The 27,098-nt window shown below is 44.3% G+C and overlaps 2 protein-coding genes across 5 annotated transcripts in view; one reads left to right on the top strand and one right to left on the bottom strand.

Moving 5' to 3' along the window:
• Positions 1-1,012: 1,012 nt before the first annotated feature.
• Positions 1,013-27,098, bottom strand: part of METTL9 (methyltransferase 9, His-X-His N1(pi)-histidine) — a 35,274-nt gene continuing 9,188 nt past the window's right edge. For all 4 annotated transcript variants that reach the window (XM_073543002.1, XM_073542999.1, XM_073543000.1 and 1 more), the window contains one exon: positions 1,013-1,677. In XM_073543002.1, coding sequence (XP_073399103.1) covers positions 1,475-1,677 — 203 coding nt within the window. In that variant the 3' untranslated portion in view covers positions 1,013-1,474. The remainder of the gene's footprint in view (positions 1,678-27,098) is intronic.
• IGSF6 (immunoglobulin superfamily member 6) lies at positions 4,037-24,248 on the top strand. Its single transcript, XM_073543003.1, has 6 exons — positions 4,037-4,138; positions 19,124-19,459; positions 21,935-22,038; positions 22,856-22,915; positions 22,994-23,074; positions 24,083-24,248. The coding sequence occupies exons 1-6, from the start codon at positions 4,075-4,077 to the stop codon at positions 24,134-24,136; spliced, it is 699 nt and encodes a 232-aa protein (XP_073399104.1). The 5' UTR covers positions 4,037-4,074; the 3' UTR covers positions 24,137-24,248.

The raw sequence follows: 27,098 nt of genomic DNA, 5'->3' as shown, positions 1-27,098 counted from the left end.
TGTGAGTATTTACAAGTATGCAGTCACATAACGTGACTGTAGACTTGTAGCTTAAAACTGGACAAGCTTTTTAAAGGATTATTCCAACCTTAGACATTTATGGCAATATATGTGGGTCCCAACTCTCTTACCTGCATCAGAATATGGTCCTCTGACTCAAAGTGCCTGCTGCATCCAGGTGGAGAGACGAGGCCAAAACACATGTCACTGTAGCTTTTATGGGAATCATGGCAAGCATTTCCAGTGTTTTCTGTAACCTCCATAGTAGTAAACAGAGCCTTGTGGCCACCAACCTATTCAAGCTCCACCTGCATGTGACATTGTCTTACTGGGCAGGATGGAGATCAGAAAGTCTTGTTCTGTAGATGTGAATCCCAATGGTGGGACTAGCATCTATCACATAATGGCATATCCTGTGGATATGACACAAGTGTCTAAGGTGGGAAATCCCTTTTAATCATGCTATCGATCTGGCAACGTAGATAATTTGAAATAAAATCTGTCACTAGGTTTGTGCCACCTAATCTGAGAGCAGCATAATGTATGGACAGAGATCCTGATTCCAGTGATGTGTCACTTACTGGGCTGTTTGATGTAGTTTTATCAGCAGGAGATTATCAGTATAGGACTAGTAAACCTGCTGCAATGTAGTCCTCTATATTCATGAGCTCTGTATAGCCTCGCCCCTGATTGGCAGCTGTCTATGCAGTATACACAGAAAGCAGCCAATCAGGGTGCAACAAGCACTCTAGTAAGTGATACATCACTGGAATCAGGTTCTCTGTGTGTTATGCTGCTCTCAGGTGGGTAACAGATTCCCTTTCAGAAATTACAGACTTTTCTAGTGCTTTGCAAAACACAAGTCAACACTTTTCTAGCACTAGTATTGTTTGTAAAGGATCAGCCCAAACCAAATTCTCCCAATATTGGTGTAGCTTGGGAACAGACATCTTTAAGTATTTTGTCCTGGTCGGTTTCACACGATGAAAATAAGAGATCCGCACACACAACAGTCTTTGGACGTTTTATTGACATGATTAAAAAACATGTGCTTTTGGCTTGTCGATCAAACAGATTTCTCACGTGGAAGAGTCTGAAGTATCCCATTATATGATTTATTGCGAGAGTTGTTGTTTTCTTTTTTTTTTTTATAAGACATTGATTTTTTTTCTCACAAGGAACAAAATAAAACAACATTTTATCGATGCAGCGAACGGTTGTTCCGTCACGTAAAAATATGTTCACTTTTGCTGGAAAAAGGTAGCACAGTTGAGTCAATTAAAAAAGGATTCCTATCGGCGAGATTCTGTACATGTACAAACACAGACACTCACATGTATACTTATATATATACACGTCATATAAACACGGCCCTGGAGGAGATACAATGAGATTTTGGCCTTGAAGGTTTTTTTTTTATTTGCCTTGGGCAATCTCTTCTTCTGGTCCATGTAGGATAAGGACACCGAATTTCCTACATCGGCCGGAGAACGAAGACGGCATCGTCCAAAACGTAATAGTCATTGTACATATCGCCTTCACATAAATAGGGGAGTCTGGTGAACGCCTCAACAACAAACCCTGCTTCATGGAAGACGGCAGCCAGGCTGTTCACTTGTTCCTCCCATACGCTCCCGGTTACTTCCATGATTTCCGATGGCTTCTCCCATTTGCCTCCTAGAAGTATACATACATAATGGTAAAGATTAGAGCTTGGATCATGAGCAATCGGCTTCAACGTCTTAGAATTTAGGACTTCTCAAACTACCAAAAAACAAATAGTGATGAGTGAACGTGCTGGGATAAGGTGTTATCTAAGCATGCTCGGGTGCTAACCGAGTTTCCTCGGCGTGCTCGAAAAGTATGTTCCAGTCCCCGAGGCTGCATGTCTCGCCGGTGTTAAGACAGGCAATCCCTGCAGGTGTTGCAGCTGTCGAACAGCCATGAGACATACAGCCGCGAGGACTCAAACCTATTGTTATGAATGAGTCACCGAGGAGGAAAAACAAAAACAAGCTAAGCCACAGAAAACCAGAGAGGTTGGTAACTAAGCGGATTGCAGACCCCTGATCCTATCCACACAACTAGCAGTAGCCGTGGAGCGTACCTATGATGATCCTAGACGCCTCGTCACAGCTGGAGAACTAAATAAGCCTAAAGCAAGAAAAGGGGAAATCTAAACTGCCCCAGAGCAGACCCCAAAGGAATAGACAGACCCCAAACATGTACTGTCGGTGAGACAAGATGAAAACACAAACACAGGTAGAAAAATAGGCTGAGCAAACGATGGGGCCCATACTAACTAGAAAGGACAGGAAAGGAAAGATGCTGTCTGCAATCACGCACAAAACCCTGCCAAAAAACGTCCAACACTTTCTGTAACAAAAACCCTGAAGTCGCTAGACTTCAATTCCCTATATCAGCACTCTGGTATATTCTGAAGACAGAGCAAAAAGAGACCAATCTGATCAGGGACAAAAAGCAAACTGGCATAAACAGAGATATAAGAATGGAAATTCAGCACAGCCCCTGCAGGGGCTGGCTGACCACAAAAACTGAGTAAACCAGACCAAATCTCATGTGAAAAAATAGCAGAGCACATTTAGCTTGAGAAGGCAGGAATAGAACTGGAAACCAGAACCTCAGGGCAGGAAAAAATCACCAGTATAAAATTAGGGAGTCGGCTGTCTTAAATCCAGTCAGAGACTCCTGATGTCCACTCATAGTCCTCCTCCTCAGGTGGCAGGTCTCTGCCATTTAGATCAGCTTCATTACCTACTGTCACCACTAGAGGGAGCCCGGATGGAGAACTCACGACTCCTCCTTCAACGCAGCTAGCTCCACCACCCTCACCAGAAGCCAGAGGTAAACCAGAAAATGAGTTCACAACACCTATTTTTCGAGCACGCCGAGGACACTGTTAGAACCCAAGCATGCTTAGATAACACCTTATCCGAGCACGTTCGCTCATCACTATACACAACATTATCATTCTGGACAATAACTTTGGAGTCCAATCTCATCAGGAGTTAAGGGATTGTTGGCGGTCCAACTACTGGGATCCCGCCTATATGGAATAACTTCCAAAGTTGAGAATACCCAATTAAAGCCTTAAGAACAAAGATTTTTTTTCATCTACGCCCTTTCATTTTTTTCCCTTCCCTACTTCCAAGAGCCATAACCTTGATATTATCCCTTTGTCAAAACCATATTAGAGCCTTGTTGTACGTTTTATTGACACCATCCATTTTAAATCAGACATTGTACTGGAAAATGGGAAAAGTATTCCAAGTGGAATAAAAGCAAGAAAAAAACAAAAACACTATTCAGAAAATTGTACAATATTTAGCTTGAGTGGCCATTTACCACCACTCGCTATATTTTAGTTTTTCGGCAAATGGAGCCGTGTGAGGTCTTGGTTTTTACATGGTTCGCTTATGTTTTTATTGATGCTATTTTGGGGTAGAGACGACGCCTTGATTGCGTCTTATTGCATTTTGTATGTGAAGTTGCAGCAACTAAAAACTCACAAATTTGGAGTTTTGATTTTTTTTCTCTTTACAGTTTTTACAAATTGGGCTAATTTTATATTTAGATAGATTGGACACGTTGATACCAAATATGTAGATTTTTCTTTATTAGCGTAGTATGTCACCAGCCTTAGCGATCTTTTGTACAACAGCAGACGGAGCGGAGGGGAGAGGTTCCTGCTGCAGCCAGATGTCTCATCTCCACACAGAAGACAATGAATGAGGAGGAGAGGTCGCGGCTGAGCCGAGGAGACAGAGAGAAGATTTCTGGATATATTATTAGTTTTAAATTATAACAAAAATCAAGATAGGATCAAAGGAAACAAGACCAATGATGGAGGAATTGCTGGGGTATTCCTTTTTACTTTGTGCATTGTTTTTTTTTTTTTTGTGTCCCAAAAACACTGCAGTCCGGTGTGGGAATAAAAGGCTTTAGGGACGGACATCAAGAAACCAAGGCAGGAAGTGACCCAACAGCTACAGGAGGGCTTAGACAAGGACTGCCATCAGTTCCCCTTTTAGAAGTAATTTACGGAGACGAGAAATGGCCAGAAGCCACTTGTCAGGATGCATGTTTCTTCAGTTCATCCTCACGTATTGTTACTCCGGTAAGTGACATAAATACGACAATTATACATGACAGATCTGATCCTGTACTAGAGAGAAATATCGAAAAAAAAACCCTGTCTGTGCAATTCATTATTATGGTAAATGTAGGAGAGAGCAGGGGCTCAGCGTCATGTATAGCTTCAGAGTGGACTTCAGGGGGCCGTCCAGCTTCGGCCAAACTACAAACACGCCGCCTGGGACCTGTAGTTTTACCACAGCTGGAGAGTAACAAGTTGGAGGTCACTAACTTTGTTGTCGTAGGATAGATGTGTTCAGATTGATCTACAGACTGGGGCAATGCTATATTATTAAGATGGCGGCCCCCTGAAATAAAAATAATGCATTAGGGTCTAGGAGACTCTTTGCTTTCAAACCCAGACAACAATGTTTACGCTGCATTACACCTAACGCACGGCGCACTCCGACAACCACGGATGGGCATGGATCGCAGGGAGTTAAAGGGAACCGGTGGTGCCGAAAATGGTCTCTGATCTGCAGGTGGGATGTTCTAAAGCAAGTGGAGCTGATAAACCTTCCCCAAAAAATGTTTAAGTAAAACTTGAACGTGATTGAAGTTACTAGTGTTTTTATGAGTAGGAGTCCAGTGGGCGGTCCAAATCAATTATTGACCGTCTTCCCTGTATGACAGTACATACAGACATGACTGTCAGTCACTGATAGGACCACCCCTTGGACTCATTCATACAAGCATGGATTTTAATGAATAAAACAAGTTATAAGGACTCCTTTCCCATAAACCTATATATACAGTGGGTACATGGAAAGTATTCAGACCCTTTTACATTTTTCACTGTTTCATTGCAGCCATTTGGTAATTTCAAAAGAAGTTCATTTTTTTCTCATTAATGTACACTGCACCCCATCTTGACTGAAAAAAAAAAAACAAAAAAAAAACAAAATGTAGAATTTTTTGCAAATTTATTAAAAAAGAAAAACTGAAATATCACATGGTCATAAGTAGAGATGAGCGACTTTGCCTTTTTTAGGGTCAAGTCGGGTTTCATGAAACCCGACTTTCTCAAAAGTCGAGTCTAAAGAAATCAGCTGACTATAGGGAAAAGTTGAAGGTCCGACTGAAACACGAAAACCAAAGCAAGTCAATGGCAATGGGGAAGCAAATTCAGCAGGGAGTGGAAGACAGTAAACACACCTACAGTGCCGGACCGCTTTTTTAAAGTGCGCGAAAACTCTCTCTAGACGCTGCACATGGCTGAAAAGTCACGTGCAAGAATTCTGGGAAATCAGACTCGACTTTGGCACTCGTATTAAGACCGCATGGCCGACTTCACGCTGTGGTTGGGTTTCGGTCGTCGAAACCCGACTTTGCCATAAGTCGGCGACTTATGAATCTGGCCGACCTGTTTTGCTCAACTCTAGTCATAAGTATTCAGACCCTTTGCTCAGACACTCAAATCTAAGTCACATGCTCTCCACTTCCTCGTGATCCTCCTTGAGATGGTTCTGATAGGACTTGATTTGTAAAGGCACACACCTGTCTATATAAGACCTCACAGCTCACAGTGCATGTCAGACCAAATGAGAATCAGGAGGTCAAAGGAACTGGCCAAGGAGCTCAGAGACAGAATTATGGCAAGGCACAGATCTGGCCAAGGTTTCTGCTGTACTCAATGTTCCTAAGAGCACAGTGGCCTACATAATCCTAAAATGGTAGTTTGAGACCACCAGAAGTCTTCCTAGACCTGGCCGTCCAGCCAAACTGAGCAATCGTGGAGGAAGAGCCTTGGTGAGAGAGGTAAAGAAGAACCCCAAGATCACTGTGGCTGAGCTCCACAGATGCAGTAGGGAGATGGGAGAGAGTTCCACAAAGTCATCTATCACTGCAGCCCTCCACCAGTCAGGCCTTTATGGCAGAGTGACCCGACGGAAGCCTCTCCTCAGTGCCAGACATACGAAAGCCCGCATAGAGTTTTGCTAAAAAAAACACATGAAGGACTCCCAGACTATGAGAAGAGGTTTTCACCCAGGATATCTCTGTACTTGACCGCATTCATGTTTCCTTCAATGGTCCTGTTCCTGCAGCTGAAAAACACCCCCATAGCATGATGCTGCCACAACGTTTTACTGTTGGGATTGTATTGGGCAGGTGATGAGCAGTGCCTGGTTTTCTCCACATATACCACCTAGAATTATCACCAAAAAGTTATTTGTTTCATCAGACCAGAGAATCTTATTTCTCATAGTCTGGGAGTCCTTCATGTGTTTTTTAGCAAACTCTATGCGGGCTTTCATATGTCTGGCACTGAGGAGAGGCTTCCATCGGGCCACTCTGCCATAAAGGTCCGAATGGTGGAGGGCTGCAGTGAGTTGACTTTGTGGAAGTTTCTCCCATTTCCCTACTGCATCTGTGGAGCTCAGCCACAGTGATCTTGGGGTTCATCTTTACCTCTCTCACCAAAGCTCTTCTACCACAATTGCTCAGTTTGGCTGGACGGCCAACTCTAGGAAGACTTCTGGAGGTCCCAAACTTCTTCCATTTAAGGATTATGGAGGCCACTGTGCTCTTGGGAACCTTGAATACTGCAGAAACTATTTTGTAACCTTGGCCAGATCTGTGCCTTGCCACAATTCTGTCTCTGAGCTCCTTGGCCAGTTCCTTTGACCTCATGATTCTCATTTGGTCTGACATGCACTGTGAGCTCTGAGGTCTTATATAGACAGGTGTGTGCCTTTACAAATCAAGTCCTATCAGTTTATTTAAACACAGCTGGACTCCAACGAAGGAGTAGAACCATCTCAAGGAGGATCACAAGCAAATGGACATCATGTGATGTAAATATGAGTGTCTGAGCAAAGGGTCTGAATACTTATGACCATGTGATATTTCAGTTTTTCTTTTTTAATTTGCAGAAATTTCTACATTTGTTTTTTTTCAGTCAAGATGGGGTGCAGAGTGCACATTAATAAGAAAAAAAAAATGATCTTTTTTGAATTTATCAAATGGCTGCAATGAAACAAGAGTGAAAAATTTAAGGGGGTCTGAAGACTTTCCGTACCCACTGTATATCTTTCTCTTCTACTCCATGCTGTCTGCATGTACGATATCCCTTTCAGAGTTTCACAACAGCTGGGGAGCCACAGGACGGAGACCACTGCCCTAACCCACTGAAGAGCTTTCAATCATTCCTCCATTTCGGTATTTTCCAGAAATACTGTTACCACTGTATTATATGTAGGGCTCAAATCAGCTTTCCCTTGTTTCAGAAGAACTGTCTAAGGAGGATTTTTAGAGAAGCTTTTCGTTTCTGAAAAGTACAAAGCAAGATCTGCAGTTCTTCCTCAATCATAGGGAACTGAAATTATACTGGAGGTTATTTTTTGTCTTAAGTGGAAAGTCAAGGAGCTAAAAACGGTGGCGTCAATACAGGGGTGTCCTGTTATATATGTAGCCTATAGAAACAGTGTTGATTAGCGCGCACGTTCCCCCTCGAAAAACATGCGTATTGCTGAATTGTATAACGTGAACAGTGATATGCCTTAATAGTGTAGGTGCTGTATTCTGCCCGACAGTAGGGAGAGCTGGAGTTAATATTTGGGAGTAGCCCAGAGTGGGAGGGGCTAAAGTGAAGAGACAGCAACAGCTTCCTGTCAGGACTCACATAGGGTCCAGTGTGTGTTAGAAGGTCTGGACAGTAAGCAGTGGCGCATGATGTGGGTGTCACAAAGTGAGGGGAGACCAAGACAGTGGTCAGCATGAACCGGAGTAAAAAGGAAAATAAAAACTGACAAAAAGACAGTGTGGTCAATCGGAGACAGGTCCTGGGAGAAGACGCCTAGAAATATGGCTCTGAGTTTATAACCCAGAGAGGTAACGGGTCAAGACAGGACAGAGAACGTGAGATGAAGAGAGTGCACCAGGCGGGAGTTCCAAGGCGTCAGTAGCAGAGAAGCTAAGTACCGGCCATATTGACAACTTAGTTCAGAAAGAAGATGTTGAACCGCGGGTTGAGAATAGGACCCTTGCTAACTAGACTGTAGTACCGAGCTGGGTTGTGGTGATGGAAGGTGAAACAGTGGAGCTAGAGAACACGAGAACAAGAGAGTAACGAGAAAGGAATTGAGCCTGGGTGAGAAAAACGGTTATAAAGTTGGGTACCCGCTACCTACTGTACAGAAATCCCACAAAGTTATTACTAAGTAAAAAGTTTATTTTTGATGGTGGTGGTCTCGCTCTATGAAGTTCTCAACATCTGGTCAATGAGACATGAGAATTGTAAGGGTGTAGTGCCCCCATAGACAATGTCCACACACCCATCCAGGAACCCCACCTTCATATAATGTGCCGGGGCCCAATAGAGGAGTATCTCACTCACGGCCTCCGCCCTGCCCCACGCTACATGTGCGACATCCCTGAGTGTCCCGAACGCCACAGGACAATTGGGCTACGTTCAGAACAAGGTAATTCCGGGGTTCAAAACTGACCAGTTTTTCAAGCAAAAAACACTTCAGGAAATGGTCTTTCTTGAAGGAGTTTTAGAGCAATTTTTATTTTAAGTGTTATTTTGTAAAAGGTTCAATAATTTAAGTGATGATGTGTTACATATAGAACATATTAATAAAGGACTCAAAACATCAAAAAGTAAAAATACAAACACTACGGGAAAAAAACCCTGAGCGTATGAACAGCAAAGTGGATTATGAGTGCAATGAATAGAAAGAATCTTTCAAGCATTTCTGAAGCAATTTTTAAAGAGAATATGTCATTCAGGTCAAAAATGGCCAACTTTTGCTTTTATTTTACTCCCGCTGAGTTTTTAGTTTATTTATTTTTAAAATCTGCCAAACGGTTAAAGATACAGTGGGTACGGAATGTATTCAGACCCCTTTACATTTTTCACTCGTTTTGTTTCATTGCAGCTATTTGGTAAATTCAAAAAAGTTCATTTTTTTCTCATTAATGTGCACTCTGCACTCCATCTTGACTGAAAAAAAACATAAAATGTAGAAATTTTTGCAAATTTATTAAAAAAGAAAAATTGAGCTATCACATGGTCATAAGAATTCAGACCCTTTGCTCCGACACTCATATACGTCACATGCTGTCCATTTCCTTGTGATCCTCCGTGAGATGGTTCTACTCCTTCATTGGAGTCCAGCTGTGTTTAATTAAACTGATAGGACTTGATTTGTAAAGGCACACACCTGTCGATATAAGACCTCACAGCTCACAGTGCATGTCAGCCCAAATGAGAATCATGAGGTCAAAGGAACTGGCCAAGGAGCTCAGAGACAGAATTGTGGCAAGGCACACTTCTGGCCAAGGTTACAAAAGAATTTCTGCAGTACTCAAGGTTCCTAAGAGCACAGTGGCCTCCATAATCCTTAAATGGAAGAAGTTTGGGACCTCCAGAAGTCTTCCTAGACCTGGCCATCCAGCCAAACTGAGCAATCGTGGGAGAAGAGCCTTGGTGAGAGAGTTAAAGAAGAACCCCAAGATCACTGTGGCTGAGCTCCACAGATGCAGTAGGGAAATGGGAGAAACTTCCACAAAGTCAACTATCACTGCAGCCCTCTACCAGTCGGCCCTTTATGGCAGAGTGGCCCGATGGAAGCCTCTCCTCAATGCCAGACATATGAAAGCCCGCGCAGAGTTTGCTAAAAAAAACACATGAAGGACTCCCAGACTATGGGAAATAAGATTCTCTGGTCTGATGAGACAAAGACAGAACTTTTTGTTGATAATTCTAAGCGGTATGTGTGGAGAAAACCAGGCACTGCTCATCACCTGCCCAATACAATCCCAACAGTGAAACATGGTGGTGGCAGCATCATGCTATGGGGTGCTTTTCACCTGCAAGGACAGGACGACTGGTTTCAATTGAAGGAAACATGAATGTGGCCAAGTACAGAGATATCCTGGATGAAAACCTCTTCCAGAGTGCTCTAGATCTCAGACTTGGCCGAAGGTTCACCTTCCAACAAGACAATGACCCTAAGCAAACAGCTAAAATAACAAAGGAGTGGCTTCTGAACAACTCTGTGACCATTCTTGACTGGCCCAGCCAGAGCCCTGACCTAAACCCAATTGAGCATCACTGGAGAGACCTGAAAATGGCTGTCCACCAACGTTCACCATCCAACCTGACAGAACTGGAGAGGATCTGCAAGGAAGAATGGCGGAGGATCCCCAAATCCAGGTGTGAAAAACTTGTTGCATCATTCCCAAGACGACTCATGGCTGTACTAGCTCAAAAGGGTGCTTCTACTCAACACTGAGCAAAGGGTCTGAATACTTATGACCATGTGAAATTTCAGTTTTTCAATTTGCAAAAATTTCTACATTTTTGTTTTTTTTCAGTCAAGATGAGGTGGAGAGTGTACATTAATCAGAAAAAAAATGAACTTTTTTTAATTTACCAAATGGCTGCAATGAAAAAGTGGAAATTATATTAGAAAATATGAAAGGGGTAATGAAAGGGGTAAGGTCAAAAAATTAATTTAGCTAACAAGGAGCCTTACAACAACATTGTCTCAGATATAAATTAACCTTTATTTGAAACTTAATCTAAAAACAAGACAATAACACACAGAATAAACAACCAACTGTGCCACCTACCATCACAATAAAAAGGGGCTCTGATATCATCAGGAGGTGGATAGTCAGATGCATCTGACTATCCACCTCCTGATGATCCAGTTAGGTGAAACACGTTGAGGTTTTCCTTGTCAACTACCAACCTTGAGTACCATTTTCTTACTGTTATCAATATGAACTGTCATTTTCCTGCCGCATATGTCATGACTGGACTATGGGTATATGCCTTCCATATAAATATACTGTTTTACTACCCTTGTTAATGATTAATAGACATATCAGGGATTTTGAGGGATAGCCGTCGTGGAGCGGGGGCGCCATTCCGCTGACCAGTAGGGTGCCAACCTCCGCTGTTAGATAATTTGATATCAGGGCCCCTTTTTAGGGTGTTGGTTGGTGGCATAGAGTTCTCCAGGGCTTTGGAGTCGGTAAGCCAAACCTGCGACTCCGACTCCTCAATTTCCCTTACACCGATTCCGACTCCCACATATATTGCTTATATTTAAGTGAAAAATTTATTGTAGTACAATGTGAACATCAGACATTGAATCATTTTTATGATACAATAATCAAGATATTTAGATAGAACAGAATATATATTTATTGGAATACAACTTTAGAACACAAAAAGCTGTAATAAATTGTGAGTACTCACCGTAAAATCCTTTTCCCCCCCGAGACGCTCATTGGGGGACACAGATACTGTGGGTGTATGCTTCTGCCGCTAGGAGGCTGACACTAAGTGAAAAAAAGAGGTTAGCTCCTCCTCCGCAGTATACACCCTCGCCCCTATTGCGGGCGGAAATCAGTTTGGTGTCAAAGTAGTAGGAGAACAACAAATCAGCCTTAATACAGGTACAACATGTCCAAAGGAAAACACCACCCTTATATAAACACATATTCATTTAAACAAAACAAGAGCCAACTAATAGGGTGGGTGCTGTGTACCCCAATGAGCATCTCAGAGAAAAGGATTTTACGGTGAGTACTCACAAAAATCCATGTTTCTCCTTCGTCTCATTGGGGGACACAGATACTGTGGGACGTCCTAAAGCAGTCCCTGGGTGGGAGATTGACTCACCGCTCCAAGCTACATGCACCTCTTGTTTAAAGGTGCGCCACCGTTGCTTGGAGAATCCTTCTACCCAGGCTCGCGTCCGCCGAGGCCTGAGAATGGATATTATAATGTTTGGCAAATGTGTGCAGGCTGGACCAGGTTGCTGCCGTGCAAACCTGTTCCGTCGAAGCGCCCAAAAAGGCGCCCCCTGCCCGGGTAGAGTGCGCTCCGATCCCTGCTGAAATTGGTGTGCCTCTAACGCGGTAGGAGTCCTGAACCGTCCAACAAATCCATCTGGCTATGGTCGATTTTGAGGCAGCGAGTACCCTTCCTGCACCCTTCGGGGAGCAAGAACAGCGTGTCCATCTGATGAAAGGGTGCCGTCTGCGACACGTACCTCCAGAGGGCTCATACCAGGTCTAACGTGTGAAGAGCCTTTTCCACATGGCGCACAGGTGCTGGACAAAATGAAGGCAAAACATCTTCATTAATGTGAAAAGAGGACACGACTTTCGATCCTTATGGAGAGTGAGGAACGGAGCTCGACAGGATAGGGCCGCCAGCTCTGAAGCCCGCCTAATGGAAGTGATGGCCACTAGGAACACCACTTTCCAGGTAAGCTACCTCAAAGAGATATTCTGAAGCGGTTCAAATGGAGCTTCCTGCAGAACACTTAGGACCATGTTAAGGTCCCAGGCGTCCATAGGCGCCTTATAGGGAGGTACCAAGTGGGAGACTCCCTGAATGAAAAGTCTTCACCTGCAAATTGGTACCAATTCTGCGCTGGAACAGGGCGGATAAGGCCGATATTTGTCTCCTGAGGGAAACTGGGGCAAAGCCTGAGTCTCCATGCAAAGAGAAAAGGTCGCACTCATCGAGATGGAAGTTTCACTGATTTATTGACATATCATGAACATGTCAAGTCGGGGGAAAGACATAAGGAGTGCAAGAAAGGCTGACAACGGCCGTTTCGCGCTGCTCGAGCGCTTCAACGGGTCAAACAGAGGGGGGGAAGTGCCGGGTTCATATGGAAATCACATCACTCCGTACCTCCTCCCTCCACAGCTGCTGTCTAAGTGACATTAGTGAATTAAAAACATGCTGAGATGCATTACAACATACAAAAGCATAAATACAACTTGCTGCACAAGCAGAAAAATGGTTACATCGAGAGATAATAAATTACAATGCATATTCATATATCAAAGACTACTGTTATTTTCATATCTCGAAAACTACTATTTTTTTCCCTTTTCTTATGGAAAACATCTACAATCATATGTATCCAGAGACCAAGCTGTCTCACTATTATTGAACTATTAATATACTCACAGGAAGAAAAAAAAAAAAAAAAATTTTTTTCAAAAAATTATTTTCCTAAAATGGAAAATATGAATTGTGTGCAACTTGATATGTTTTTTTATAGCATTCTCATAAACCACTATATACCTCCATAGCTGTATCTTATTATGGATGAACACAAAAATGGACTATCAATGACAAATCTCAATCATAGCGGACAAGAACTGCTGCACCGAAAACGCACAATGTGTATGTGCACTTATACTATACAAACAAAAAACAAGTCACTATACGATTCAAATGCTACAGGAAAGAAAACCTACTAAATTCAAAAAGATGTCTTTGCCTCAAATATGTGGAAGTTGAGTCTAATGCTCTACCGACTGAGCTATCCGGGCTCTCTAAGCCCGACTGGAGAAAAGCCAAGATGTTGGGGATCGAGAATCTCAGCGGAGAAACACCGCGCCTTGACATCAAGCAAAGAACACCTTCCAGGTGTGGTGGTAAATTCATGTTGAAGCAGGCCTCCGGGCGCTAATCATTGTAGCGACCACCTTGCTCCCGAACCCTGCCTGGGTTAGAATCCAAGATTCAACGGTCCTGCCATCAAACACAGGGTCCCTGAGTTCGGGTGGCACATCGGCCCTCGAGACGGTAGATCTGGGCGCTCTAGCAAGCGCCCAGGAACGTCGGCAAGCAGCTGCATTAGATCTGCGTACCACGCTCGATGGGGCCAGCATAATCGCCGGCCCCCCTTCCATCTTGATCCATCTGCTGACTCTTGGTAGTAGTGGCAGTGGAGGAAATAGATATGGGTGGCGAAACTGGTTCCATGGCAGAACCAGCGCGTCCACCGCGAATGCCTGCGGGTCCTTGGCCCGAGCGACATATGTGGGCACCTTGGCATTCACTCTGGAAGCCATCAGGTCCACATCCGGATCTCCCCACAGTTGACAAATCTGCTGAAGAACTTCAGGATGTAGAGACCACTGTCCGGATGCAAGACCCTGCCGGCTGAGGAAGTCTGCTGCCCAATTTTCCACGTCAGGGATGTGGACAGCCGAAATCACCAAGTGGTTTGCTTTGGCCCACTGTAGAACATGCCCCACCTCGCGCATGGCTGTTCTGCTGCGGGTGCCCCACTGACGAATTATGTAAACCACCACCGTGGCGTTGTCCGATGGAATCCGGACGGGACAGCCTGCTAAAAAGTGATGAAACTTCTGCAGAGCCAGCCGAATTGCTTGTATCTCCAATAAGTTGATCGGGAGGCGTGCCTCCTGTGGCGACCACCGTTCCTGGGTTGTGTGGTGGCGAAACACCGCTCCCCAACCGAGGAGACTGGCGTCGATTGTCATTATCAGCCCATGACCTGGAGGGAAAGGTTTCCCCTAGGCCAGAGAGGGAACTGGTTATCCACCATCCAAGCGACTGCCTGACTTGAGAGGACAGTTGGCACCGCCGATCGAACGTGAAAGGATTCTTGTCCCAGGCTGACACGAGGCGTGCTGCAGGGGGTGAAGATGGAACTGGACGAAAGGTATCGCTTCCATTGCTGCCACCATTTTCCCTAGGATCTTCATCCCGGATCGGATGGTATGAGGGACTGGTTGGCGTAGTGTCCGGACTCCCTGCCGGAGACTAGCGCCTTTTCCAGAGAAAGAATTACCAACCATCTGCAAGTGTCGAAGATCATTCCTAGGAAGGAGATCCTCTGAGCTGGCACAAGGGATGATTTCTTTGTATTGACCAACCATCTAAGCGGCAAGAGTATCTAGCGTGATGTTGCCACCTTCCTCACATGCCCGTATTGACGGGCCCTTGACCAAGAGGTCGTCCAGATAAGGCAAGACTATGCCTCGAGAATGCAGTGTGGCCATGACAATTGCCATAACCTTTGTGAACACTCTGGGAGCTGTGGCTAGCCCGAAGGGTAGCGCTACGAACTGAAAATTTTGAACGCTGATGGCGAAGCGTAGAAACCTCTGATGAGGAGGAAAAAATGGGAATATGCAGGAATGCGTCCTGGTTGTCTATTGAGGCCAAGTATTCTCACTGCTCCAAGGCCGATATGACTGAACGGAGAGACTCCATCCAGAAATGTCTGATCCTGATGAATTTGTTCAGAAGCTTCAGGTCCAAAACAGGCCTGACAGACCTGTCCTTTTTGGGAACTGCAAAACGGTTGGAATAGAACCCCTGAGCTCTTCCGTGTTCCGGCACTGGAACAATGACTCCGTTGTGCAGGTGCGACTTGATGGCTCCCAATAGAGCCCTTACCTGGGTATCCACCCTGGGAAGTCGGGAAAGAAAAAACCATCTTGGAGGGTATCTGACAAATTCTATTTTGTAACCTGAGGACACCAATTCTTTTACCCATACGTCGTGAGCGATGTTGGCCCAGACGTGGCGAAAACAGAGTAGGCGGCGGCCACCCACCTTGCTGGTGTCGTCTGGTAAAGACCGAGTCATTTGGCCGATGATCTTTAGGATCTGGGTCCCTCGATTTGGCCTGTTGAGCATGCATTCTCCCCAGTGGGTTGGCTCTATATGAGACCTGACGCTCCCTATCCTGGTTGGGGCGGCCTGAGGTGGCGGAATTGGGCCCCGTAGTCCACCCGAAGTCTTTTAACGCATAACTCCGGACCGGTCTCCTATTCGGGTCCCGGACCAGGCTCAGGCTGCTTAGCAGCCGCCCCCTGACGAATGCAGTCACGCTCGGCCTAGAATGGCCGGTGGCACTGCGAAAGGCCCGAAAACGTGCCTGAACCGGGTGACGAAAAGCGGTTTAACCTTCTGTTGAGGGAGAATCTCGCTCTTTTCTCCTGTGGAGTCGGAGATAAGTTGATCCAACTTTTCTCCAAATGGGCGGCCGCACTGATAAGGCAGGGAAGACAAGGACTTCTTGGAAGTAGAATCGGCCCGCCATGTCCTCAACCATAGGGCTCTTCAGATAGAGATTGCATTAGCGGCAGCAATTGCTGAACAATTGGCAGCATCCAAAGACGCATTCATTACATAGTCTCCGGCTATCGCCATCTGACCTGCGACTTCCGAGATCTCTGCAGGTAGATCCTGCTCCTGCGCGACCTTGTTTAATGTTTCTGACTATGATAACATGGCCTTAGCTACCCAAGTTGCTGCGAACGAGGGAGCGAGTGCAGACCCTGACGCCTCATATACTGAACGAGCTAGGCTCTCAATAAGGCAGTCCGTGGAATCTTTAATCGAGGAAACCCTAGGGACAGATAACAGGGTCTTCGTGGCCAGGCGTGAAACCGGAGGATCCACTATCTGGGATTCCATCCTTTGTTTACGGAGGTCCGGAGCAAACGGATACCTCGTTTCGAGTGCCTTTTAACCCGAGAAAACTCCGGTCTGGACGTTCTCTGTGCCTCTGCACTATGTCCTCAAACTCAGGGTGAGAGGAAAAAATTCTGTGCGGCCGCTTCAATAGTTTAAATGCCACTTTATGCCCCGTAGCCGCTGCGGGATCATCCTCAATCCCCAGGGTCTGATTGACGGCTTCTATGAGGCTGTCCACTATTTCACGTGACCCTGGAGTGTCCAGGTCAAGGGGCTCGCCTGAGTCGCAATCTGAGGTCTGCTTGATATCAACCACTGGTGACGGGGAGCGAGAAGCAGAACTTACGGATGCCGAAGGCACCAGATGGACTGGGCGACACCGTGTGGATTCATTTCCCCCCGGGTCTGCCTGGAGTGGGAGCGGCCCCTGCAGGCCAGAGGCTCCTGTGAGGTGGAGGTTCCCTCTAAAGGCGGCGAGACACTGTCCCTGCCCCTATCTGGGGCTTGAAGGGATTCTATTGCTCTCGTAAGCGACGCCATGTACTGTGACAGTGATCGGGCCCACTCCGGGGGATTTGACACATTGGTCGCGGTCGCAGGGGAGTGCTCCTGGGCGCGTTTGGATTCGCAGGCTTCGCATAAACGCTTGCTCTGCACCCGCGGAAACGCAGCCCGACAAGAGATGCATGCAGCTTAAAAGAACGTGCATTTTTGCTTTTCCGGACATGATGTATCTGTCCGCTGCTGGCGATATGGGGAAGAGGTAGCCCCTCATTTTTTCCCTATAGCGTGGCCTCTCAGGCAGCACTTACCCCAGTCCTGCGCCCCCCCGACCTGGATGCTTCCTTTAAATCGCGCGCCGACCAGCCGCGTTGGTGGAGCAGTGGGGGCCACACAGACTAGTCTTGTGCCTTTGTGCAAGCCCATGGTTTCAATACCTAGGGGTGGACAGGGCTAAGTCTGGCATAATGTCTCATGTCACGGGAAAGGGTACGTGGAGGGACACTCGCACAAGCTCGCCCGTTGATCGTTTGGGGAAATCGGATCCTTTCAATAGGACGCGGTGCCCCTGTCTTATCTTCATAAAATAACAAATAAAAATAGAAGTCTGGGGAAAAGTCCCAGATATGTCCCTCGGTGCGGGAAAGTATACGCGGAGGCGATACTCAACGCGTGCTCGCCCGTTGATCTTTTGGGGAGATCAGACCCTTTCAATAGGATCCGTCGCCCCTGTCTCATCTTCATAGTAAACTAGAAAAAAAAATAGTCTGGAGAGATCCAGACTGTGTGTGCCTCCATAGGACACTAAGCAAAAAAACTGATTTCCGCCCGCAATAGGGGCGAGGGTGTATACTGCGGAGGAGGAGCTAACCTCTTTTTTTCACTTAGTGTCAGCCTCCTAGCGGCAGAAGCATGCACCCCACAGTATCTGTGTCCCCCAATGAGACGAAGGAGAAAAATGCAGGAAAAACGCTGTGTGTGAATGTAGCCTTAGATCAGGAATATAACAGTCATTTATAGGACATTTCATAACTTTCCCAAATATTCAGCATATTCTGCATTGAATTACTCTACCCAATTTATTATATATTTTAGGAGTCGAAGTCGGTCCATTTTATACCGACTCCACCAAAATGAGCTCCGACTTGTTAGTCTGGTTGGTGCATTTCGGTGCACTATCACTGCCCTCTTCCCTGGGTGGGCGAAGGGTACAGACTGAGGGTGGATTCAGGAGCTAAGGCAAGGAATGTGACCCCGGAGTCTTCACCATCAGAAGTAATACGGGGAGCAGGGCAAGCTAGGGCGCCCGTAGCGTTAGAGACAGATAAGGAGCCCCAGATCCTGGGACACCCGACAACAGAGTCGTGACAGCACCGGGTGTAGAAGTGACAATGCTACCAAGAGACATGTTGATTAAAACTGGAAGAGGTGAATATTTTACATGGGACTTGTTACATGAGACAGGGATTTTGTAAGTTTGGCCAAAAAACAAGCACTATATTTAGTAGTTTTGTGGCTACTACTGTAGAAGGGCTAAATGTACATTATGTGAATGAGGAGAGCTGAGGAAAACATATTGGGCAGATTTATGTCAGCATTATATATTTATAGCGTCCACTCAGACATTACTGCATTTTCCTATGTAAATTAATGGTGCAATCTCTAGTAAATACTTTCTGTGTTGGCAATTTATCAAAATTGTCCTTGCTGCCCATTACAACCAGTCACACAGCAGCTTTCATTTTACTAAAGCCTATTTAAAAATGAAAGCTGCTCTGTGATTGGTTGATATGGGAAACTAAGACAGTTTTGATAAATGAGGCCCGATTGCCAACAGAGAAAGTATTTCATAGGGTTAACGCCATTATCTTACATAGGAGTATGCAGTAATGTCTGAGCGGACGCTATAAATATATAATGCCGTATTGCCGCGATGCTTGGGAAATAACCAGATGGAGTAAACCTGTGGTGTGAAATCACACATCTGCTGACCCAACACAGACCTATCAATGAGCTGTAAATATAGCATTTCCTTAACATCTACTTGGAGACACACCGCCATTGTAACAGTAATGGCCGACGACCAAGGACACACTTTCAGACCAGTCGAAAACAACCATTTTGACACCGGCTGCTCATGGGATTGCCACATATAAACAGATTTATGATCGATTTAGGATAGTACATGAACTAACCCCCAATGAAAAGTGATAAGACTCATGTCTGTGCCGCTTCATCCTCTAGGTGCCGGGGGCTGTGCGGTGGAGGTGACGCAGAAGCCGTTTTCGGAGGCATTACTGGAGCAGAAAACAGCCAACGTGTCATGTGGGTATAAGGCCAAGAACTGTCCGGGCACAAAGTCCATCTTCTGGTTTCGATATCTGGCTTCTACGTACGAAATACTAAACCCAGGTGATGGGAACCGGTTCAAGGTCGAGAATAACGCTGAGATAAGCCTGCTGAAAATCGAGCAAATAGTCACGGAGGACAGCGGAATATATATTTGTGGCTTAGTATTTCCCCAATCTTCAAAAGCCACGTCAAAGGCCGCAGGACAAGGAACAACGCTAATAATACGAGGTAGAACAAGACTGACCCTAAGGTGCATTATCCGAGCAAGCATTACTATAAACACTCCTTCCCGATAATCTGAATGCCTATTCAGGCTGCCAATCACCCAACGATCGGACAAAACGCTTGTTCGTTGGGTGAAATGACTTTTAAGCCTCATCGTTCTCGGCAGCACATCCACCTGTCTAACCAGGACATGTGCTGCCAAGAACAATGATACCTTATCCACACCGAACTGTTGCATCAATGACCGTTCTGTGAGCGTCTCGAGCGCCGTCGGCTTGTCTACGCCGGGTGCTAGACAACCACCATGGCTTCTAGGTACCCCGAATGCCGGTTGTTTAACAGCCACAGATTGGCTAGTCCAAACTCTTACGGATATTCTGGATTATCAGATGAACGACTAAGAGCTTGATTCACTATTGCATTTGCGCCTTTTTTGGTCTAGTTTTTTTTCTCTTTTAAGCCTGTTTTTCACTTGTGCCTAATTCTAAATTTGTGCTCTTTTTATACCAAACCTGTGTGTGTGTTTTTTTGTTTTTTTTTAATATAGGTTTTCGCCATAGTGAGCAGAGTTTGAGGTTTCCAGATGTTTTCCCTCGATTCATCATTTGTGACTGGCATGATTTTATGTACACCAGATATTTCTGGCAAATTTTTGCGATTCTTTGGGGTATTTTTTTTTTTTTTTTGCGCTTAAATGGTTATTAAGTAACAGTTGTTTTCATTTTTATTTCACAGATCAAAAGTACACGTAAAAAAAGATTTTATAATATATCATATCAGGGAAATCTGCTTCTTTCTATTAGATTGATCCTTCACTCAATTCGTGGATAAAAAAATAAAAATAAAAAAAATCGGTAAAATTTGTATTTAGTGAATACAGATTTTCTCATTACTTAGATAGGAGATGACAGTTGGTGCTCATAAAGTTCTATGGAACTTGCAGTAGAATGTCTGTGTGCCTTTAGCTCCTCCCTCCTTCTACAGAACATTATGAGCACCAACTGTCATCTCCTAGCTACGTAATGGGAAAATCTGTATTCACTGAAGACAGAATTTTTACAAAACAATTGAGAATTTTGAGAAAGAAAGATCAGTCCAGAGGAGAAAAAAGCAAATTTTCTCTGATAAGTTTTATTACAAAATAATTAAAATTTCAAGTATACAAGTCAGGTTTACACAGGAAGACGTGCTGGTAAAAAAAAAAATTTTTAAGCAAGGTGAAAAATAATTTCATCCATTAATGCACCCTAACAGATGATGGAATTAGGGGATTATACTTTAAACACAGACATGAAGAGAGCTAAAAAAATAAAATAAATAAATATATGTATATTCCTGCCTTTTTATGTGGTTTCAGGTGTGGCTTTCATATTGCCAACACCTGTTACTTGCCACAGGTAAGTTTGAACGAGCATCACATGCTTGAAACAAAGTCGTTTACACACATTTTTTTAAAAGGTGACAATTTTGACCGTCCCATTTTTGAGGTTGTGTGTGAAATTATGTCCGATCTGCCTTTTTTCCCCCACTTTTTTTTGTGCTGTTCCAATACACATAAAAGGAAATAAACATGTGTAATAACAAAACATGTGTAACTGCAGTCATTTTCTGGGCGAAACGCTTCATTTTTAGGGACAATTTCAAGGGTGCCAACACTTTCGGCCGTGACGGTAGTATTAGCAGGGAAGTAGCCGTCTTGTGTGTGGTGTCACAGGAATGCACAGAGTTGCGCAATAAGTGTGATCGCAAATGGCCGCAATATACTACAACTATTTGCAAGTATTGAGAAATGCACACAACCCTGACGGCTGTGAGAAAAGATCAAACGAGAGGAAAAAAAAAACCCTTAGAGGAAAATATGTAAAGATCTTAAGATGCTTTTCGGTCGAGCATATTACTTGACAGTCACTGCGATCAATCTTGCTATGGGATGAGCCTCGGAGGGAATAGAATGATAAAATCATCTGCAAGTAGTGAAATATATACCGTAACATTCTAATAGCGTTTTTACCTTTGGGGTCCTGTTCCCCCCTAGCTACACTTGTCCTGGCCCCTGCTGTTGCACCGCCAGTCCCATACTAACACAGAACAGAGCTGCCAGGGTCAGCGTGTGGCAAGTGCAGTGTATGAAGGGGGTTGGCCGATAGCACAACAGCTAAGCCAGCCTCATCCTCTAGCTCTGTGATACATGTCTACAGACCATAAATCCTAGCTGCTTTCACTGTGAACTGTAAAACGAGTGCTAAATACAGTCATACGAATCTGTACAAGTCTCTGCAGCTTAAAAAAAAAAAAAATAAAAAAAAAAAATCACAGGCTTTTTTTTTTTTTTTTTTTCGGACAGGGGAAGAAAGTGCCCTATTTTTTGCAGACTGTTCGGGAATTTCAGGACGGTTGACAATCCTGTTCCTAAGCTGATTTCTTTCTCCTGGAAATCCTTTTTCAAAACCAGTAATTATTACTTCTCTTCCATTGCAGAGAAAGCCGACGTGGTGCTTACACCAACCAATATCGCTCTAATGGTCCTGTGCACACTGACGCTCATCTATTGTATAGCGGCGTTTTTTTATTACTCCTTCAAGGTGAGTACTATGTGTCTAATAAAATAAGAGAGTGTGATGAACGAACGTGCTGGGAGAAGGTGTTATCTCAGCATGCTCGGGGGCTAACCGAGAGTCTTCGGCGTGCTCAAATAATATATTCGAGTCCCCATGGCTCCATGTCTTGCGGCTGTTTGACAGCTACAATACGTAGTAATTGCCTAACAAACAAGTAATCCCTGCATGTGTTGTGGCTGTCGAAGAGCCGCAAGACATGCAGCGGCGGGGACTTTAGCCCCCGAACATGCTCAGATAACACCTTACCCGAGCACGTTCGGTCATATAGAGCTGTAAACCACTGAATAAAGAGAAGTCGGCATTACCCAAAGTGACTAATATAGATATTAACACCACGACAGGAAGATCTAATAAAAGGACATTCCTGTAAATCTAAAGCCACAATGGCGAAAGTGGTGCCAATAGTCAGCCTTCGGCGGCACATCGCTGAGCCCGGAGCTTGTGCCGCTTCCTTAAAGTGACCAAAGAATGTCTCTGCACCTGGACCTCCCATCAATATGATCCACTGAAATGTCAAAATTGTAATTTGGGTTATTAATCAATGCATCAATGTAGAGCGACTGTATGTATTAGAAAACCATGGCTACTTTCTTTCAGAAATGGCGCCACGGTGGTCCCCGGGTTGCGACTGGTAATGAGTCTCGGCCTCAGGAAAGTGAATTTTGATAAACTGCAATAATGCACGTGCAACCCATGCACTTTGCATTTTTCTTATTCATCAGCCAGTAGAATATTCAGTTTTTGAGACACAATATTAAACAACATTTTAAAACTTTTACAGGCAAAATGGAGAATGTGGAAATGTCTACGAAGCAAGCGCGGCGTCACTATGAGAAGCAATGTAAGGGATGCTTGTGCTCCATTTCTGCTTTATGGAATAGTATCTCGCGATCTATAAAACTTTTCTCTCTTCTTACAGAGAACTTTCAAGACAAGAAGTATTTTTCAGGCCATTGCAGCGGAATACCACAAGAGGTATCCTGGGAAAACCAGAAAACCAGTAAGTCTTGATTGGTGCTTAAAACGTCACTCCGATATAGGCGAGCCTCAGACACAGCGCCACATTCAGGAACATATTTAGGAATGCTGTCACTTTCAGTAAAGGAACTTACCCACAAAAAGGGCAATCCCTTACTAGGGCCCTTTGATGACAGAAGTGGTCTTCTCACTCAGTCTCTCGTCTAGAAGTTAGAATGGAGAGCAACTATGGAAGGTTCAGACCACGACAGATCCAGCTAATAAAGTCCCCCATACACAATGGATAGTTGTCCGACAGCTCTCTCTCCTGACACCCCCATACACAGGAGCGCTCCTGCATTCCCTAGGCTAGAGCCACTGCTAGACTCCTCTACCTCTAGATGTCTGGCTCGCTGACGTCGTAATTTGCCCGTGGAAAGAAGGATGGAGCAAAGCTCGCTGACCGCTATCTGAGCTCTGTCGGCACCTTGCAGAGCATTTTCCACTAAACACATTTATCACCTATGGGAGGATAGCTGATAAATATATGTCGGGTAGGGGTCCAGTAACCCCTATAATCAGGACATATTCCCCTGCATGAATGTGTGACAGCCACTCCATTCACTTCTGTGGTATTGGTGACTATCTCACAGAAGTAAGTAGATGGTTGGCCATGCATGTGCTACGCTACCTTATTCAAACAGTGATCTTTTGGAGATTTGTGGTACTTTAAATCAACTGTCACTGTAATGGTCTGGGTCTGCCCTGCATGACATGGTAGTCCACCCATCTGAATGGCTACTACGGCAAGCTATAATTTCCCAATGCAAGGGAAATCTATGGCTAGGAGTAGCCAAAATGACAGCTGATTGATCGCTGTGGGTTAATTGAGCCAGACATGTGGCGGTCATCTCCTGTTTACAAAAAGCATTGCCCCAAAGAGCCCCGGGTGGGGGTCAACCAGTCCTGGGATTAGCGCAGCATGTCAGGTGAGCTCAAGAACCACCAACAATTTCCTCCTAATCCAAATATCCGACTCCTTTCTTAACAGAACCAGGTCATAGAGGATGAACAAATCTACCAGAATACACAAGATTTAGACTGAACCGGCTCCTCCGAAGCATAAGGCTGGAATGTACTGACCAATCGGTGTGAGGAAAAGACAGAAAATATGTAAAAAGTTATTAAAATATTTAATTAATAAAATCTCAAAAACACCAAGTGCCCGGTTACTGAAATACTCGGACTGATGAGTAGGAATCAGTTCCGGGTGATCCAAGAATCCAATGTTCTGATGTCAGGAACGGATGGTGGAGAAGAGTAAAAGTGCTGCGTTCACATCTGCGTCGGTGGCTCCGCTATAGAAGAATAATCTTGTATTTTTCTCTTAAAAATCCAGGACGGAATCAGATGGCTCGGATTATATGTCTGATTATAAGCAGGGTTCATCGGGGGCAGTTGGGGACGGATTCAGCGCATTTTGTTTTTTCTGCTCTGATGACAGATCAGAAAACCAGGAATGACAGCTTAAATCCCATCCGAGAAAGGAGCCATATACGATTTTGCACAACATAGGGCCCGATAGATCACCCTTGAAAATGTACAGAAGCCACGTAAAGTGTGATACGTGGATGCACATTTCGTGACTCTTTAGCTCCATACTTGGACTATCCTGATGTCGCTGAATGCAGCTGTAAATTTATTTTATATCTGCAAACAAGGCAACACAAACACCCGTGACATCCCCTGCGCCGACATTTATACAGGAGTCATTACCGTACTTATGTGGAACTTTTATAAATGTGGAAAAAAGTGATTGCAGTAAATGCTGCAAACGTAACGATCATGTGGATGTATTCTGTGACCCCTTACTCCATGGTTTACAGTCATCTGTCCAGCAGTGCACGTTACAGAGTTAAAGACAAATTATTTATAGCAAAAGAAAACTGAAAAAAAGTTCTCAACCAACACCTGATAAATGCGGCCGCAGTTACCAACACCCAAGATTAAATGCACTGCAGGATGCAGCAGCCCCCATGATAAAGGCGGAGGCAATATAGGGCAAAATACAGATGATACAACCACATGGAGGGGGTGCCTAAGGGCACACGGATAAGAATTGTGTAGGGTGCCAGCCACACAGGTACGTGTGATGCACAGTGTCCGACTTACAGCCCACTGATGACGCCCGTACTATTAGATCAGGAGGGCAGTCCAGCATTATATAGGTGCCCCCCACAAAGTCAAGAGACCCCGATTCACCCAACTAACAGTAAAGGGCATGCAAAAATGTGCAATAAAAAAATTTGTAAAAATGTATAAAGTACATGAGTTATTAGCCAATATTTTGTGCAAAATACACAAGCACGCAAGATGCGTATTTTGGTCAAAATATTCTCCCGTCTCTCATGTATTTTATACATCTTTTTATTGCATATTTTTCATCCTAAGCAGAGAGCAGCCAGACCCTTTAGAATATCTGGGGTGTCTGTCCTTGTGGGGTGCACTTACATAATGCTGGGCAGGCGTCTGATCTAATAATATAGGAGTCACTAATGGGCTGTAAGCCAGACACTTGATGTGATGGCGCCCTATACAAGCCTTACAGTGGCATGGAAAAGTTTAGGCACCCCTGGTCAAAATTACTGTTATTGTGAACAGTTAAGCAAGATGAAGATAAAATGATCTCTAAAAGGCCTAAAGTTAAAGATGACACATTTGTTTTGTATTTTAGGCTAAAAAGTAATACACATTGTCATTTTTTCACATTTTATAAATTACGAAAAGAAAAATGGTCCGATGCTAAAGTTTGGGCACCTTTGGAGATTTGTGTGCTCAGATAACTTTGACCAAGGTTTCAGACCTTAATTAGCCTGTAAGGGATATGGCTTGTTCACCCTCAATGTTAGGAAAGGCCAGCTGATGCAGATTCCACAGGTTTAGAAACACATAGCCTCCTCTAACCTTGTGCGAAAAAACAGTCAGTTCAATATGTAATTCAGAAATAGCAGTTTACAGGAACAGTGGAGGTCAAGATAAGGTCTGGGAGGCCAAGCAAAATTTCAGAGAGAGCTGCTTTTAGGATTGCTAGAAATGCATATCAGAACCCCCACTTTACTGCAAAAGACCTTCAGAAAGATTTAGCAGATTCTGGAGTTGTGGTAATTGTTCTACTGTTCAGAGACACCATATCAAATATGGCCTTCATGGAAGAGTCATCAGAAGAAAACCTCTCCTGCACCCTCACCATAAAATTCAGCATCAGAGGTACGCAAAACAACATCTAAACAAGCCCAATGCATTTTAGAAACAAGTCCTGTGAATCATTGAAGTTAAAATAAAACTCTTTGGTCGCAATGATCAAAGGTATGTGCAAAGAAAAAAATTGCATAGAATTTCAGGAAAAGAACATCTCTCCAACCATTAAGCATGGGGATGGATCAATCATGCTTTGGAGTTGTGTTGCAGACAATGGCACAGGGAACATTTCACAGGTAGAGGGAAGAATGGAGTCAATGAAATTTCAACAAATTCTTGATGCAAACATAACACCATGTGTAAAAAAGCTGAATTTGAAAACAGGATGGCTTCTACAAATGGATAATGATCACACACATCAAAATCCACAATAGACTACCTCAAAAGGCGACAGCTAAAGGTTTTTCAATGGCCCTCACAGTCCCCCGATTCGATCATCATTGAAAATCTGTGGCTAGTCCTCAAAATAGCAGTGTATGCAAGATGACCCAGGAATCTCACAGAAATGGAAGAATTTTCCAAGGAAGAATGGATGAAAATCCATCAAACAAGAATTGAAAGAAGCGTTTACAAGCTGTGATATTTTTAAAAGGGAGTGCTACTAGGTACTAACTATGCAGGGTGCCCAAACTGTTGCATTGGCCTATTTTCCTTATTGTAATCTTTAATATATAAAAAATGACAATATATAATTTTTTTGGCCTAAAATACAGAGAAAATGTGTCATCTTTAACTTTAGCCCTTTTAGAGATCATTCCATCTTCAACTTGCTTAACTGGTCACAATAACAGTAATTTTGACCAGGGGTG

This window comes from Dendrobates tinctorius, unplaced genomic scaffold (assembly GCF_039654945.1).
Source record: "Dendrobates tinctorius isolate UK_male_01 unplaced genomic scaffold, ASM3965494v1 ptg000129l, whole genome shotgun sequence".
Classification (NCBI taxonomy): Eukaryota; Metazoa; Chordata; class Amphibia; order Anura; family Dendrobatidae; genus Dendrobates; species Dendrobates tinctorius.
Note: the sequence above shows the minus strand (reverse complement) of the source record. Positions and strands in the feature narration are given on the sequence as shown.